Consider the following 14,205-nt stretch of genomic DNA (forward strand, 5'->3'; position numbering starts at 1 on the left):
CCAATATATCTGACCCACCTGATGCTGAGCTCAAGTCTCCCCTTTACACCATCAACAGCTACGTATCAGATAACATGTCTAAGAGCTTATCATAGGGCTGGTATCCTAACATACCAGCCTACTACAGCTTCTGAGATGGGTGTGTAATTTTCTTATTTTCTCAGTGAAGCATCTGTTGAGCAGTACTTTCTTACATGATTTTATAAGTACTTAAAATGACATTTATGGATGACAGAGTATTGAGTTTTCTCTTCCAGAACTAAGTTGCAAGAAAAGGTCAGGCAATGGAAAGGGGTACCAATATTGCCCCCCACCCTAAAGGGCAAGAATCCTAGATCATTTTCTCCGTGCACACACACACTGACTCTTCAACGTACATTCTAAATTCTTATTTAGACATGTAACAAAGAAAACAGCTGTGTTTTCACTGACCAGTCTCAAATAAAAGGCCACTAACCAAAGCAAAGTGAGCTGCAGTGTTCTAGCATAATCATCTTTACCACATGTGCAAGGGATCAGAATTCCAAAGTCTGGCAAAGCAAAGCTGTGGTGAAACTGGTGTGGCCTGACCACCTACTTACTGTTACATTTGCTTCTTGAACCTCAGATGCATCAACTAAGTAACATCTGCTTTTCCAGTGCACTCTGTTTCATCATAATTTCCATTTGTACTTCCTTCAAAAAAGGGGAAGGGGCTGAACAAAGTTAAAAGGAACCTAAGTTCTCATTTCTTGTAAGAAATGAATTAAGAACACATTTAAAGAAAGGTAACACTTATGTTTTCCCTGCAGCACACTTGCATTGTGTTACATTCTGCCTAACAAGATAATGCTAATAAATGACAATTTATTAATGGCGTTCAATTAAGACTATGGTTGTCTAATCCTCACACAAAGCTGTGAGCTTGCTTACAAGAATACAAGATGTAGGTTTTGCAATAGATGACTAGTTAAAGGATTTATCGTCAATATATTAAAATAGTTTATTAACACCAAGACAAGACACACAAAAAAACCCAGCTTGTACAGAAATAAAAGCTTAATAGAACTAATAAATCTTGCCTATCTTGACATTTATTTGGTAGCCTTTCATAGAAGTATTCCATTTAACTCCCACTGAGTTCTCCAATCCTTACCGTTTCACATTCTGTATCAAACTCCTGAATGCTTCTAATATAGAACTTCCTTTAGGCAGACAGATATTACCCAAATACACTCTCACTTTCTCAAAAAAACATGAGAGAGCAGATTTTGTACACCAACTTTGACAATTCTGCATAGCTGCCCTAGGTCCATTTGTTAAAATGGGCTTGTGAAAAGAGAACAATCTTCCTGCCTAGGATTTTCTCATCCACACTACACTGACAGCAAGAAGTGGTTTACTCCACGTCTCAGTTGTTCCAAGTGTGAAAACGTTCATTATTGTAGGAGAAGAGTAAGCATGAGTGGTGCATTACTTCTTTTTTTTCTTCTTTTCGTCTGCTGCCATTTTTAACTTGACTTCTTCCATAGGAAGTGCTCCTAATTTCTTCTTCTTTGCATTCTTTACTTTTTCCTTAATGGCTTCAATATCAATTTTTTTCTCAGTGGAGGCTACACAGTAAAAACACAAGCACAAACAGACACAAGTTTTACTTTTCTGATTTTTCACAGCCTGTAAGATTACTTCGTATGTATCCATGGTAAACTGCATGCTGTAGCATTGGTTAGGACTAATTTTATGTTTGCTAACAATTTTATAAACTATTCTTATCATTTTTACTGAAAATGATACACAATCCTCTTTCAACAGAATTCAAGGAATAGTTACATAAAAAAAACCCTATACAACTGTATTTGAAAACTGATGCCCTACTACACTGCACACTTAGAAACTGTCACCTGCTCATCAGACCACAGCTGTACTCCAAGATTAATACATACACAGTCTGCTGGACACGTGTCTATTGCCTTGGTTGGTCTTACATAAAAAGAATAAACTATTTATTGAGTACTTATTTTCAGAGCTTTCATGGCATTTTATATATATGCATGTAACTAGGGTGATGAGTTCACAGACATGCCTGTACCATCCTTATTTTCCTTCCCTGGCCATGCATTAATGATGGCTGCTGGAAAAAGTCTGATCCCTGCATAAAAACTTTTCTAAGAGACTTCTACAGGAAGTGACAGAGCATGAAGAGTATCCTATTTTATGTTCATAAAACATTTTAAGAACATGCTTTATAAGGACATGAGCGACAGAACAAGGGGAAGTGGTTTTAAACTGGAAGAAGGTAGATTTAGATTAGATATCAGGAAGAAATTCTTTACTGCGAGGGTGGTGAGACACTGAACAGGCTGCAGTGAGGCTGTGGGGTGCCCCTCCCTGGAAGCATTCAAGGCCAGGCTGGATGGGGCTGTGAGCAACCTGGTCTAGAGGGAGGTGGCCCTGCCTATAGGAGGGGGTTGGAATTAGGATATTAAGGTTCCTTCCAACCCAAACCATTCCATGATTCTGTGATTCATCTGGTATTTTCTCTTTTGGCCAAGAGACATGAGCTTAGGTCCAACTCTGCCACCTCACATGGTTAATTCCTACACACCATCAGGTGTCCTTTTTGGAGCTCAGTTCTTCTCTACATACAAAGTATTTCTGTTATTTAGTTCTGGAAGACTGAATGGTTTCATTCAAAACACTTACCAGCTGGAAGAGCACACTATTTGATATACAGAAGAGGCAGTAGCATGATTACAGAAAATTTACTGCTATCACAAAAAAGTATTTTATACAAATCAGTGCTCCAGAATATACACTGTTTAAGAAGTATATGAATTCTTCAGCTCACAAGAAACTGCAATATACAGTGTATTAGTATGTAAGTAGCATGACCTTTCTTATTTCCTATGGCTACATCTCCACATCATCAGGCTAGGAATTTATACTACAAATGTTTAGAACGGGGAAAAAAAAATGTTACCTCTCTTTGCTTTCACAACTGGCTTTTCCTTCGGTGGGATAAAAGCTTTATTCCTTTCCTCTTGTCTCTTCTTGACTGCATCAGCTTGCTTTGCCTAAAATTAACAATAACAAGTATGAAGTACCAATAGAGCAGGGCAAAAGGGAGAAAAATCGAAGACAGAAATCAAGCCCTTTCTAATTGGTTGTAACAAATTTACCTTTATTTCTTCCACTCGCTTTCGTTTCTTCTGGCTTTCTTTCAAGAAATATTCACCACTTGCCAATTCTTTATCAATCTGTACAAGAAAAGTATCAGGAAGCTTTAGAAAATTATACATTATCAGCCAGATATATAGTATCAGCTTCAATTCAAACTTGACAGAAAAAGCCCGTTAACTTCATCTTAACAAAAGCAGGATTTAAAATCATCATCATATACTCCTGCATAAGCAAATAAAGTTTCAGCTGACCTGGCTTTCTGGCTGTGGAGGTGGGAATGGTGTGTACTCCTTCTTAATATTTTTCTTCTTTGGCTCCTTGCGTTTTTTCAAGTTCTTCCGCTTGAACTTAGGCAAAAATCTTTCCCAATTTTGTGTCCTCAGTTCAGGATCTTTTGACAATTCACGTTTGATCATCAAAGTCTTTGGGAGTTTTAGAATGTCACAAAGAAGAATAAAACAACAGAATTGCAGTAGTGCCTAAGAGCTCCAAACTAAAAGTTTCTGATAGTATACTAATAGTTGAGGGATTTAATTATGAACAGAAGCAGAAAGGTGAATATGTCTCAGGATGGGAACAATTTAAATGAGCAGGTATCAAGAAAACAATCAAAGGGAAGAAAACACAATATTTTCTCAGATACTGTCAATGATATGACAACATATCCCCAGCAAGTAGACTATTTTTTTTTTTTTTTTTTTAAGTACGAAACAGAAATACTCACAAAGAGTTTACTACATTGAAACATATAACTATTAACATAAAGCTCTGTACAAAGACATAATGCTTTCAGAGGTGCACACCAGACCATACCAACCTTAATGTTGTATATGGGATGTATATTCTTCATTGTGTCCAGAACAACTTTCCTAACCTGCATTTAATAAAAGAAAATGAACGGTACGCTCAGCAGGTACTTCATATTCTAATCAATTAAAATATTAAGTACCCTAAGTTTCTTCAAAATCAGAACTTTTCTCTTTCCTAGCTGCACAACAAAAGAAGCTAGACTGAAAAAGCCACAAAGCCAACTAGAAGGCACAGTGCTTCAAAAATATAATTAGCTCTTCTGCCAGGCTTCTGATACACTCCAGCATCACCCGTAAGCACTACTTTTACGCCACCGTGGATGTTACGTTGTTTTTTAGCTTTTGACATGTATTTTTCCCTACAGAATTACTAAAAATACATGAGATGTTCACCCATGCTATGTGCCATTAGCACTGCAGTATTTTCACTTAAATCTCTTAACTGAAACTACAGCAATTTTGCACAGTAATCTACAGAGAGAAAAAAAAAAAAAAAAAGCCAAAGAAGCAGTAGATACATTATTCAGAATTATAAGAAGGCACCCCTTTGATATGCCTGCTAAACCTTACCTTAAGAAACAAAAAATACTTTTTCAGCAACTAACAAAATTCAAGAGCTAAGATTATAGGCATTCACATAGAAGCAGCACTAACATGTAGCCAAAAGGACAACTCTCAATCTGCCTGCAATCCATGTCAGAGCTGGGCACAAAAGTGGGCTACAGAAACCACTCATCTGCCTTCTCTTACCTCTTTTAGCCCACTGAAAGGTCCAAGAGCTGAAACAGTGTTACCTTGCACCATAATATAACAGTTGGTTAACAGTTCGAGGGCCTGGAACAACAAAAACGAATAAAGTCAGTGTGAGCGCAAGGTCTGAAACAAATCTACATCTAAGATTTTTATGGTAAAATCTTATACCTTCAGAGTAGATCCTTTTGGCCCAAGAAGTCGTCCTCTTCTTTTCACAAAACTTTCTCTGTTCCTCACTAGAGAACCTATTTTAATGATGTCACACGCAACGTCATCCTGAAGAATACGAACTGCCTGAAGATACAAGCAGCAGGTATTAACACCTGAATTCAAAAGTATTATTCAGAAGAGCCAAAAGACTCATTTCATTTGCAGTTATGCTTACTTTAAATATATATTTTCATATCATTATAAAATCATTTGAATTGAAGGGACCTTTAAAGGTCAGCTAGTCCAACTCCCCTGCAACAGAGACACCTACAGGTAGGTCAAGCTGCTCACAGCCCCATCCGGTCTGACCTTATGTATCTCCTGGAATGGGGCATCCACCACCTCTGTTCCAGTTTTTCACCACCACTACCTGAAAAACCCATATTTTGAAAACATACTACTTTATAAGCATTACAATATTATTTGCTACAAACCTGTTCAAATGGAACACTTCTTGCCAGAAGCTTTATTAAATCTCTAGCCCTGATGATCGCATATGGATCAAAAGTCTTCTTAGTAGTCGTGACTGTCATGCTTCCTTCAATTAGATCCAGCGTTGCATTCACATACTGCAACATGTGAAAATAAACAGCAAAGCAATCTCTAAAATAAGAACCTAAGATTATATTTCTGGTAGGATGAACTTAAGAAATATAAAACTACACGCTGCACAGGCACGCAAATCCATTATCCAAATCTCTGAAAATCACTCTCAGACACATACACACACACACACACACAGACACAGACACACACACACAAAAGCCACCAGATTGGCAGTCTCTGTGTATCACAAAGCCTGAAACACTATCCCCCTCATCTCCTTTAAAGTTGGCAGATTGTGGACAACACCTGCTACTACAGCAAGTTTTAATGCAAAAGTAACACCTATATCTCCCAAATAATAGAGCACAGCATCACAACTCATACATGCTCACTCAGGGCTTTCTGGACAAGAGGCCAGCACTCCTTCAGGTAAGCTTCTCTGTACTTGGGGAATAACGTTGCAAAACTGCTTTCTTCCAGCAGCCCCCTGGGATTGTCTTCCTTGGTAAATGCCGGTTCTTTCCATCCATCCGGCACGGTGAGCAGTTCAGACTCATCAACTGCTAGAGATTAAAAGACGAAATAAAGTTTGTTTCTCATTTGTCACCGATGGCAGCGATAACCGAAAGCAGGCACATAGCAGGCGGTGCGTGCAATGCTCCATTGGAGGCTATCTGCATTTCTCCTTACGGAAGTTACCCCCTTTCCGGCCCGCGGCCGGGCCCCTCATCCCCTCAGCGAGCGAAAAGGAAAGCACGGCGGAGCAGCAGGCCCAAACCCCGCCGCCATGAAGCCGCGCAACCCACAGACAGCTCCCGCAGAGCCCCGCACACACCTTTGGCCGCTTTCTTCTTGCCGGGACGCCGCGCCTTTTCCTCCGCCGCCTCAGGAGCCGCCATGCTCACCGCGCGCACACAACTTCCGCCCGGCGCCGGAAGTGGAACAGGGGCCGCGCGGCACGCCGGGAACTGGAGTCCCACGTTGCACGCCGTTGTAGTCACGCTTCCGGGCGGCACAGCGCGCTGGGCACCTGGGTCGGGTGCCGTATCTGCACTCAGGCAGCAGCCGCGGGGTCCTGGAGATGGGCTTGGCTGAGGGGCGTGCGGCAAGCACCTTCTTTCCTCCTTCCTCTTTCACGTCAGACATCGCTCCCATCCGCGCACCTCAGCGCTGAATTTTGCTGCTGGCGTTTTGCAGCGCAAAGGGAAAAAAAATCCAGCATCATCAAAATCAGACCAAAGCACTTGGGTAGATGCTTGAAGTACTTTAGTACTTGCAACTAAAAAGAACACGTGTTCCTGATGAGATCTAATTATTCAGTTGAATGACATAGCTTAATGTCTCTTGGGTGATGCTCTGCCTCCTCCCCACTTCCCATCACATATTGTACTTCAGCATTTTCTTCAGAATGAAAGCAAGCTTGTGCAGCCTTTGCTGCTTTCCTAGGCATCAGGAGAAGCTGGAAGAGATGTTTGAGCAGGAGTCCCTGAGGCAGGGCAGTGTCCCTGCAAATGTTCATCAGACCTGCTCACTGTGAAGGGTTTAATTATTGTCATAATTATGGAATCATAGAATGCCTTAAATTGAAAGTGACCTTAAAGATCAATTTCAACCCCTCCCCCATGGCCAGGCTGCCCCCCACCAGCTCAGGCTGCCCAAGGCACCATCCAACCCGGCCTTTAACCCAACAGAGATGAGGCACCCACAGGCTCTCTGGGCAGCCAGTGCCTCACTGCCTGCTGAGTAAAAGATTCTTTGTAATATCCACCTTAAATTTCCCCTCTTTTCGTTTAAAGCCATTCTCTTTTTACTATCACTATCAAACCCCTTCAGCTTTTAAGTTCCCTTCAAGTACTAGAAGTCTGCAATGAGGTCTCCCTAGAGCCTTTTCTTCAGATGAATAAGTCCAATTCCCACAACATTTCTTCATAAAGGCTCCAGCCCTTTGATCATCTTCGTGGCCCTCTCCTGGACCCTCTCCAACAGCTATCCCTACTGTCTACTCTACACATAAATAAAACATCCAAAACTCAGTTCTGACAACCAAAGACCTTTCATTGGGCCGCACTGCTGCTTTTACCCGCTGGGTGGCACTGACCGCCGCGACAAAAGGAGCAGCCCCAGCAAGCCTCGGTGCCCGAGGAACAGCAGATTCCCGAGCTGCTCTGGCAATGAGCACGGACAGACCGCGGCTCAGAAGTTTCTGATGAGGCGCACCTGGATCTTCTCCAAATTGCAAGCACGCTCCAGGGACGTCTGTCTCCAAGGAAATGGGAACAGAGCATCCCTGTTGCTCGCTGGCTGAAAATATAAAACAATGGAGTAATTCAGGTTGGAAAAGAACTAAGATCATCGAGTTCGCCTGTCAAAGCTCTGCACCCCAATGGGGTCACCCACAAGGCCACCCAAACCGCAGCCCAGGCAGCACCCAGCTCCCAGCTATTGGTGTATGCAGCTCTCTCATCAGTCAGGAGCCTGACAGTATAATTCGTATCTGGGGAACCTGAAACAATTACAAATCCAACTGAAATGCTATTTATTTTTCAAGATTTCACCCTTAGTTAGGCGCTGCTGTTTTGCTTTAATTACACCATAATTTACTGCAACAAAACTGTTTGGAAAGTATATATGTGTGTGGCAGAAAGGCTCTGACATTGCAACCTGCTTACCTACAACAACGAGCACTAAACAGGGAATTTATGATCCTGGGTTGATAGAGCACTTGGTGTTCACTACACTGCCTTCATAGAATCACAGAACCAGAGAATCATGAAGGTTGGAAAAGACCTCCAAGACCATCAGGCCCAATTGTAGACCCAACCCCACCATGCCCACTCACGGAATTGTAGAAGCATTAAGGTTGGAAAAGATCGCTGATATCACCCAGTCCAACCATTAACCCATCCCCACTATGCCCACTAAACCCACTTTCATCCAGAGGGTCTCCAACTCCTTTCAAAACCAGACCGAGACCCATGAGCGTGACTACTGAGCTATTTTGCACAGAGGAATATTAAAGTGCAGAGAATCTAATCTCCTTAATTTATCTCCAGGTGGGGATCAGCCCACATGCAATATAAGGATGAAAGAATATCATGCTATGGGGAAGAAAATCTAGCCTCAAATTAAGAGACATTACCAGCAGTTGTGGTGTCAGACTTGGAAGCTGTGACTCAGGATGGCCCCTCATATCCCGTCCTGCCTGGCTCTCTGGTGGCGGCAGTGACTTCTCAGCTTTCTTCTTACCTCAAATTTTGCAGAGGAGCTGAATACAAGGAAGCCGCCTCCCTAATTCCTGTCACAGACCAGGTGCTCGTGTAGACCCCTCTCCTGCTCCAGTCAGCCCACTTGGGCTCAGACAATGACAGATTTATATCACTTTTGTCTGACACTGCTCAGACACAATGGCCAGCCCCAGCATGTCTGGCAGTGACAGGCTGGGAGGTGGGGACAGCTGTCTGGGGCCAGGGACTGGCAAGGGGACAGGGAGATTGAGGTTACTGCAGGGAGTTCCAGCAGTCCTGTACAAGACTCTGATGGGGCAACACATTTTCTTAAAGCAGCTCTCATGGAATCACAGAATTGCAGGGGTTGGATCATACCTCTGGGGATCATCGAGTCCAGGGCCCTGCTGAAGCAGTTTCCCTACAGGAAGCAACATGTATCAAATTCCCTTTGTGTGACCTTTTGAAGTCTTCTGCCCGAATAACACAGATCTCAGTCTAGCAAGACCCCTACATCTGCACAGCCAGTTGCTGGGCTCTGGAGGAAGCTAGGCAGCTGTGCGTGTGTCTATGTGCGCACACCGCTTTCCTGTTGGAAGGAAAGCAGGCGATGAAACAGCACAGCCACACAGCCTCCCCTGAATGCACTTCAGGCTGTAAGATAAAATAGGCAGAGCTCTGCTGTTAGGCTGAAGGTGCCTCTATTATGCAGCAAAGTAATTATTTCCCAGTCAGTAGATAGGACTCAAGCCACTTGGCACTTTCTTACGTGCCATTTTCAAATCCAAAAGAGCAACTTGGGATTTTGTGATAATTCAAGCAATCAGATGAGCTCATGCACATGGCATTCATTCACTAGAAATGCCATGCAGATCCCATTCAGCCCCAGCACTCGTAAATCCATGTGACACTTTTATCTATTTATAAACTTTTAACAGCAGGTTATGATTGTTATGCAAGCCATTTTCCAGGGATTAATAAGCAGTTTGTGTTGATGGCAGTGAGAAGAGCTATTAACTGCTCTGGGACAGTCATTAATCTGTAGTAAATGCTCAGCATCTGGATCTTTTCTGCGTAATTAAATAATCAATACTGCCTTTTGATTGAAACAACTGGAGAATTTTATCTCAAATTTGTCTTAGCTTAGGTTATTCTTAATTCTTTTTGCTCATGGCAGGGCAGGAAACAGCCACGTGGGCAAGTGAGAGTCCGAGCTCTTTCATGAAAAACACCCCAAATGATAAAAATATAACTCAAACTGGATACCAAAATCTGTTCACTGGTCACGATATAGGGAAAAAAAAAAATAAAAATTGAGAATGTGTTGTCCTTTTCATGTTAATATTAAAGTCCTTCATTATTTGAGTAAAGTTATGGCATGAAGTGACCCAATACTTAGAGACAGCCTGACAGAATAAAAATAATCAAGCAGAAAGTTCCTGTGCCCAGCTACCTCCAGAAAAGCCCCATCCTGCTAACACAACCAAGGCTGATATGGCTGGGCTTTCCATTTCTCTTTCCTCTTCAGTTCTCTCTCTAGCAGAGGTGTAAGTCGCTTTTCTGGTTCTGCTTTATTCTTGACTTTGCTGCTGAGTGCAGCAATCTGCAGAGGCGCTGACAGATAAAAGTAACAGTGCCCACTGCAAACCACGCTGATGCAGTGCTGCTGCCAACTCTGCAGGGAGCCTGAGGAGGGGGAGGTCATCACAGGTGCCAAGCAGGAAGCAGGAGAGGAAAACACAAATTTCAGAAGAGGGAATGAGACTGTGTATCATCACAGGATCATAAACAAATTCTCAATCTTCTGGGCTCTCTTCACCACATTGCAAATCCGCACCTCGCTACAAGGTCAGGATGGAGAAATAACTGCACAGCTTCCTGCTAGTTGGGTTAAAGTTGAAAAAAGAGCAAGCGCTCACACTGTCAGTTATCTACTAGTATTTCAAAGCTGGAAAGCCAGAAGGAAGGTTTTGCTAAAAATGGGAGAAGTGTCACTGATTCAAGAGCAAAGTTTTCAGATGTAGCTAGCACTTGCAAGGCTAGGCATGGAGAGATCAGGAAAGGGGACAGCAGCCATCATAAATTCAGCTCGGCTAAGAGCTAGCTGACTCTAAGAGAGCGAGAACTTCCCTTTGAAAGAGAGCAGAAAGGAGAGCACATGCTAAACCCTAAAGAGGAACAAAGAGCTGAAACATGAGAGGGGCACGAAGGGAGATCATCTGAAAGGATTTGCTGGAAAACCATAGCAAAGATAATTTGAGGCAGAAGGAAAAACCCAGAATAAGAAGAAAGAACCAACAGACAGAAAGGATGACAGCTTTGTCTGGGGAAAGCCTTGGCGCAATAAAACTGCTGTCACCAAGAAAGGGAAGGAGCCAAATGGGAAAAGGAACTCAATGTCATTATGAAATAAAAGCAGCAGGCTTAAATCAAAAAGTCTTTGGAGCAGGGGATGTGTCTAATCATGCGTCGTACAGTGATGGACAGGATGGGGCTTTTTTCTTGACTTGAGCGTCTGGGAGTTGTCAGAAAGCGAACAACACACAACAGAAACTGTGCCAGGACCTGAGATATGCACAGAGAATGTGCAGCTGAGAGTGCTCAGGAAATACATCCCTGAATTTCTCCAAAATACATGATTAAAATCATTTTAATATTGTACCTGAGCAGCCAGGCTTTGAGCATTGCGGATTTTTAGGAATGCGCAATAGCGCCGGTGTGTATTATCCTGAAATGTGGACATAAAATACTCCCTCAATCTATTTTTCTCTTGTACTAGAATCCCGGCATTATTATGCAGATTTCCACTATAGCAAAATTACAGCAGAATAAATAGCTCTGCTATACACGAAGGGGAATCCTATTACATCTTCAGTAACTCTCAGTAAGCATCATCGCTATTATACCAATTGAAGAGACAGAAAACAATTTTTAATTAAAAATATTTATAGCAGGCATAATACCAACTGCCAGTTTCACTATCCAATGAATGCATTTTGCAGCTGGTACTAATTCTCTCTTATTTCCATGAGGTTAGCCAATATCAGCTGTTCATTAAGCAGAGGACATTTCAGGAGTATCCATATTATAAGCTGTAACTAACTGCAAAGTTCTTCCTTTGACAGATTTCAGGAAATCAAGATTGCTTCACTATGTTATTCTGGGACTTTATAATAAGGAGGTCATTTCCCAGTGATCTGAGTAGGCTGCATCATCAGTTTTATTGAAATCAATCCTACAAACTGCTTTCCAGCAGATAAGAACATTTTAATTAGCAATATATCTTTTGTCTCGTATCCGCAATGGAGTAGGGGGTGGGAAACTGATTGCAGCACATCCTTTATTTTACTGGGGTAGCAGCATAATCAGAAGGTGTCAGCAGAAGCACAGATGAGTTAGTTTTGAGATGCAGAGCCTGAGCTGTCAGGCTGCATGGGTGAGCTCACCACAGTCGATGGCACCAGGCAGGCTAGGGGCATAGCATGGTGCAGCTCTTCTGGCCCAAGGACACCATGACAGTCACCCTGAAGCACTCATGCTTTCTGTGCCAGAAAACAAGCAAGACCTCAGCTCTTGCTCTTTTTTAATGTATGTGTCAGTCAATTTGTTATATGTAGCTGTGGTACTCTGGAAGCAGCTATGAGCCTGTATGCTGCAGGCAGGGGATCAAGCCCAGACTATCCTCACTCCCATCTCCATTCCATCTGTCTCTGTGTGCCTGAAATCCTGAGCTGCAGTAGTGTCCCCACCAGCCTGGTGTCCACGGGGAGCTCTCTCACCATAAAAGCGGTGATTCAGCGGCACAGCTTGTCCTTGGTTCACAGTCATGCGACTCAGAGGGAACTCAGTATGCTGAAGGCTACAGCCCATAACATCTGATATGAAACTTTGTGCTTGATGCATTTACCCCTGAGATAGCCAGTGAGAAATTCCCCTGTGATTTATCAAAGTAGCAGCTGAGAACTGGCAGACAAAACATCTGTTCATAACCTGCCCTGTGACTCGCTAAATCCACATGGTTCTTGTTTTTCACGAAAATATTAGCAGCCAGTTTCAAAACCCAGAATTTAGCAAGCTTTTTTTTTAAAACTGAACATCAAGCCTCTTATATATCTATGAAGTTGTTTAGTACATGTGTATCCTTCCACCCACAGCAGATTTCACAGCACTTTCCCCTGATCCGGATCCACAGCAATCATCTGGAGCCTGGGGGACACAGGCAGGGACACAAAATGCGGAGTGCAGGGCAGCACAAAATGTCCCAGAGGCAATTTGGGAGGTGATGCCAGGACTTCTTTCAGAGCACTTTGGGCTGTCCCCTTCCCTTACCCAAGCAAAGATTTTAGGTGGCGAGCTTTCTCCAAGTACCGATTTGTACAGGACAGCAGTTTGAGAGGAGTTTGTGCGCAGTACAGCGGCCGCATGGGACACTAAGTTTGTTGTAAAGTCATATCCGATGTGGAAGGAAACACAATGGAGCTGGTGGGTGGTGAAGTAGCTGTTAAAACAACCATTTCGGATGAAATATCGCAGACCAAAGTTTGAATGATAAAATTTCGTTTTTGCATGCCACCGGGAGGAAGAAAAGAGGCCATCTGTTCTCCAGGCATTGCACATTGTTAAACAAACCACTTGCAGCTTGGCAAATCAGAACATTAGAAGGAAAAAAAAAAAAAAAAGCCGACTATAGATGAGTATGAATACAAGATGAGTCATTGAAGTTTACCCAAAAGCAATATAAAAATGATGGTCTGTGCCATGAAGCTATGCCAGGGTATTTTCTGGACCCTGGCTGGCTGGGGCAGAGGCCTAGCAGTGCATTTGCCCACCACGGAGCCTGGCCAGGGCCGCTTGGCTGCCGGTGCATGGGGAGCACGCGCGTTGGGCTCAGCAGACAAGGGATGCCATTATCACGTACCTCAGCAGGCTGTCATGTCAACCAAACAGCCTGTTTTGTTTCAAATGTGACGTCTGACTGGTGAATGAGGCATTTTGGGTGTCCTGGAAAGACTTTATATACAAACCAGCTGGAATCCCATTGACAGGCACAGCCTCTTCCTTCCCCTCTCCCCCCTGCCCTGTGCTCTCAGACAGAACTGGAAGTGACTGAGAAGAGCTCTCAAAGCCTGTGCCTTGGAGCGGTGAAGGCCGCTGGTGCTGAACATCTGACAGTTGTTCATTAAGAGAGACCCCGGGCAGGCACCGCATCACTGAGATGAGCTTTTAATACATGAATGGGAAGTGAGAAAACATATTTGTGGGCATTTCAAAAGGCTGTCATACAAGGAGACACCAAGTCTGAGCAGGTTGGAAAAGCTGTCAAGCGCTTTGGAAATGTCTCAAATGGACTCATGGTTTTAAAGCACAAAGTTGCTGTTGCAGCTTCCAAAGGAAAGTGAGAAACAGAAACAGCGGGCAGGCTGGCTTTCTCCAGCACACAGCCAGGCTATAAGGCAGGGAGGGAAGGTTACCTAGCTCTGCAGCTCCCCGTGCACAGGATCTGC

General features: G+C 43.2%; 1 protein-coding gene across 2 annotated transcripts; it reads right to left on the bottom strand.

Moving 5' to 3' along the window:
* Positions 1-806: 806 nt before the first annotated feature.
* On the bottom strand, positions 807-6,399 carry KRR1 (KRR1 small subunit processome component homolog). Of its 2 annotated transcripts, none has more exons than XM_042815756.1 (10): positions 6,313-6,399; positions 5,862-6,037; positions 5,366-5,500; positions 4,890-5,015; positions 4,719-4,802; positions 3,977-4,033; positions 3,411-3,581; positions 3,159-3,236; positions 2,960-3,053; positions 807-1,592 (listed from the first exon to the last, which is right to left on the bottom strand). In XM_042815756.1, the coding sequence occupies exons 1-10, from the start codon at positions 6,374-6,376 to the stop codon at positions 1,453-1,455; spliced, it is 1,125 nt and encodes a 374-aa protein (XP_042671690.1). In that variant the 5' UTR covers positions 6,377-6,399; the 3' UTR covers positions 807-1,452. The 2 variants fall into 2 exon arrangements, with proteins under 2 accessions (XP_042671690.1, XP_042671687.1); XM_042815753.1 differs by having other exon boundaries at positions 810-1,592; positions 5,862-6,040.
* Between the last annotated feature and the right edge of the window lie 7,806 nt (positions 6,400-14,205).

The sequence above is a fragment of the Centrocercus urophasianus genome, unplaced genomic scaffold (genome assembly GCF_019232065.1).
Source record: "Centrocercus urophasianus isolate 14NV4802_14NV808 unplaced genomic scaffold, USGS_Curo_1.0 seq_15, whole genome shotgun sequence".
Classification (NCBI taxonomy): Eukaryota; Metazoa; Chordata; class Aves; order Galliformes; family Phasianidae; genus Centrocercus; species Centrocercus urophasianus.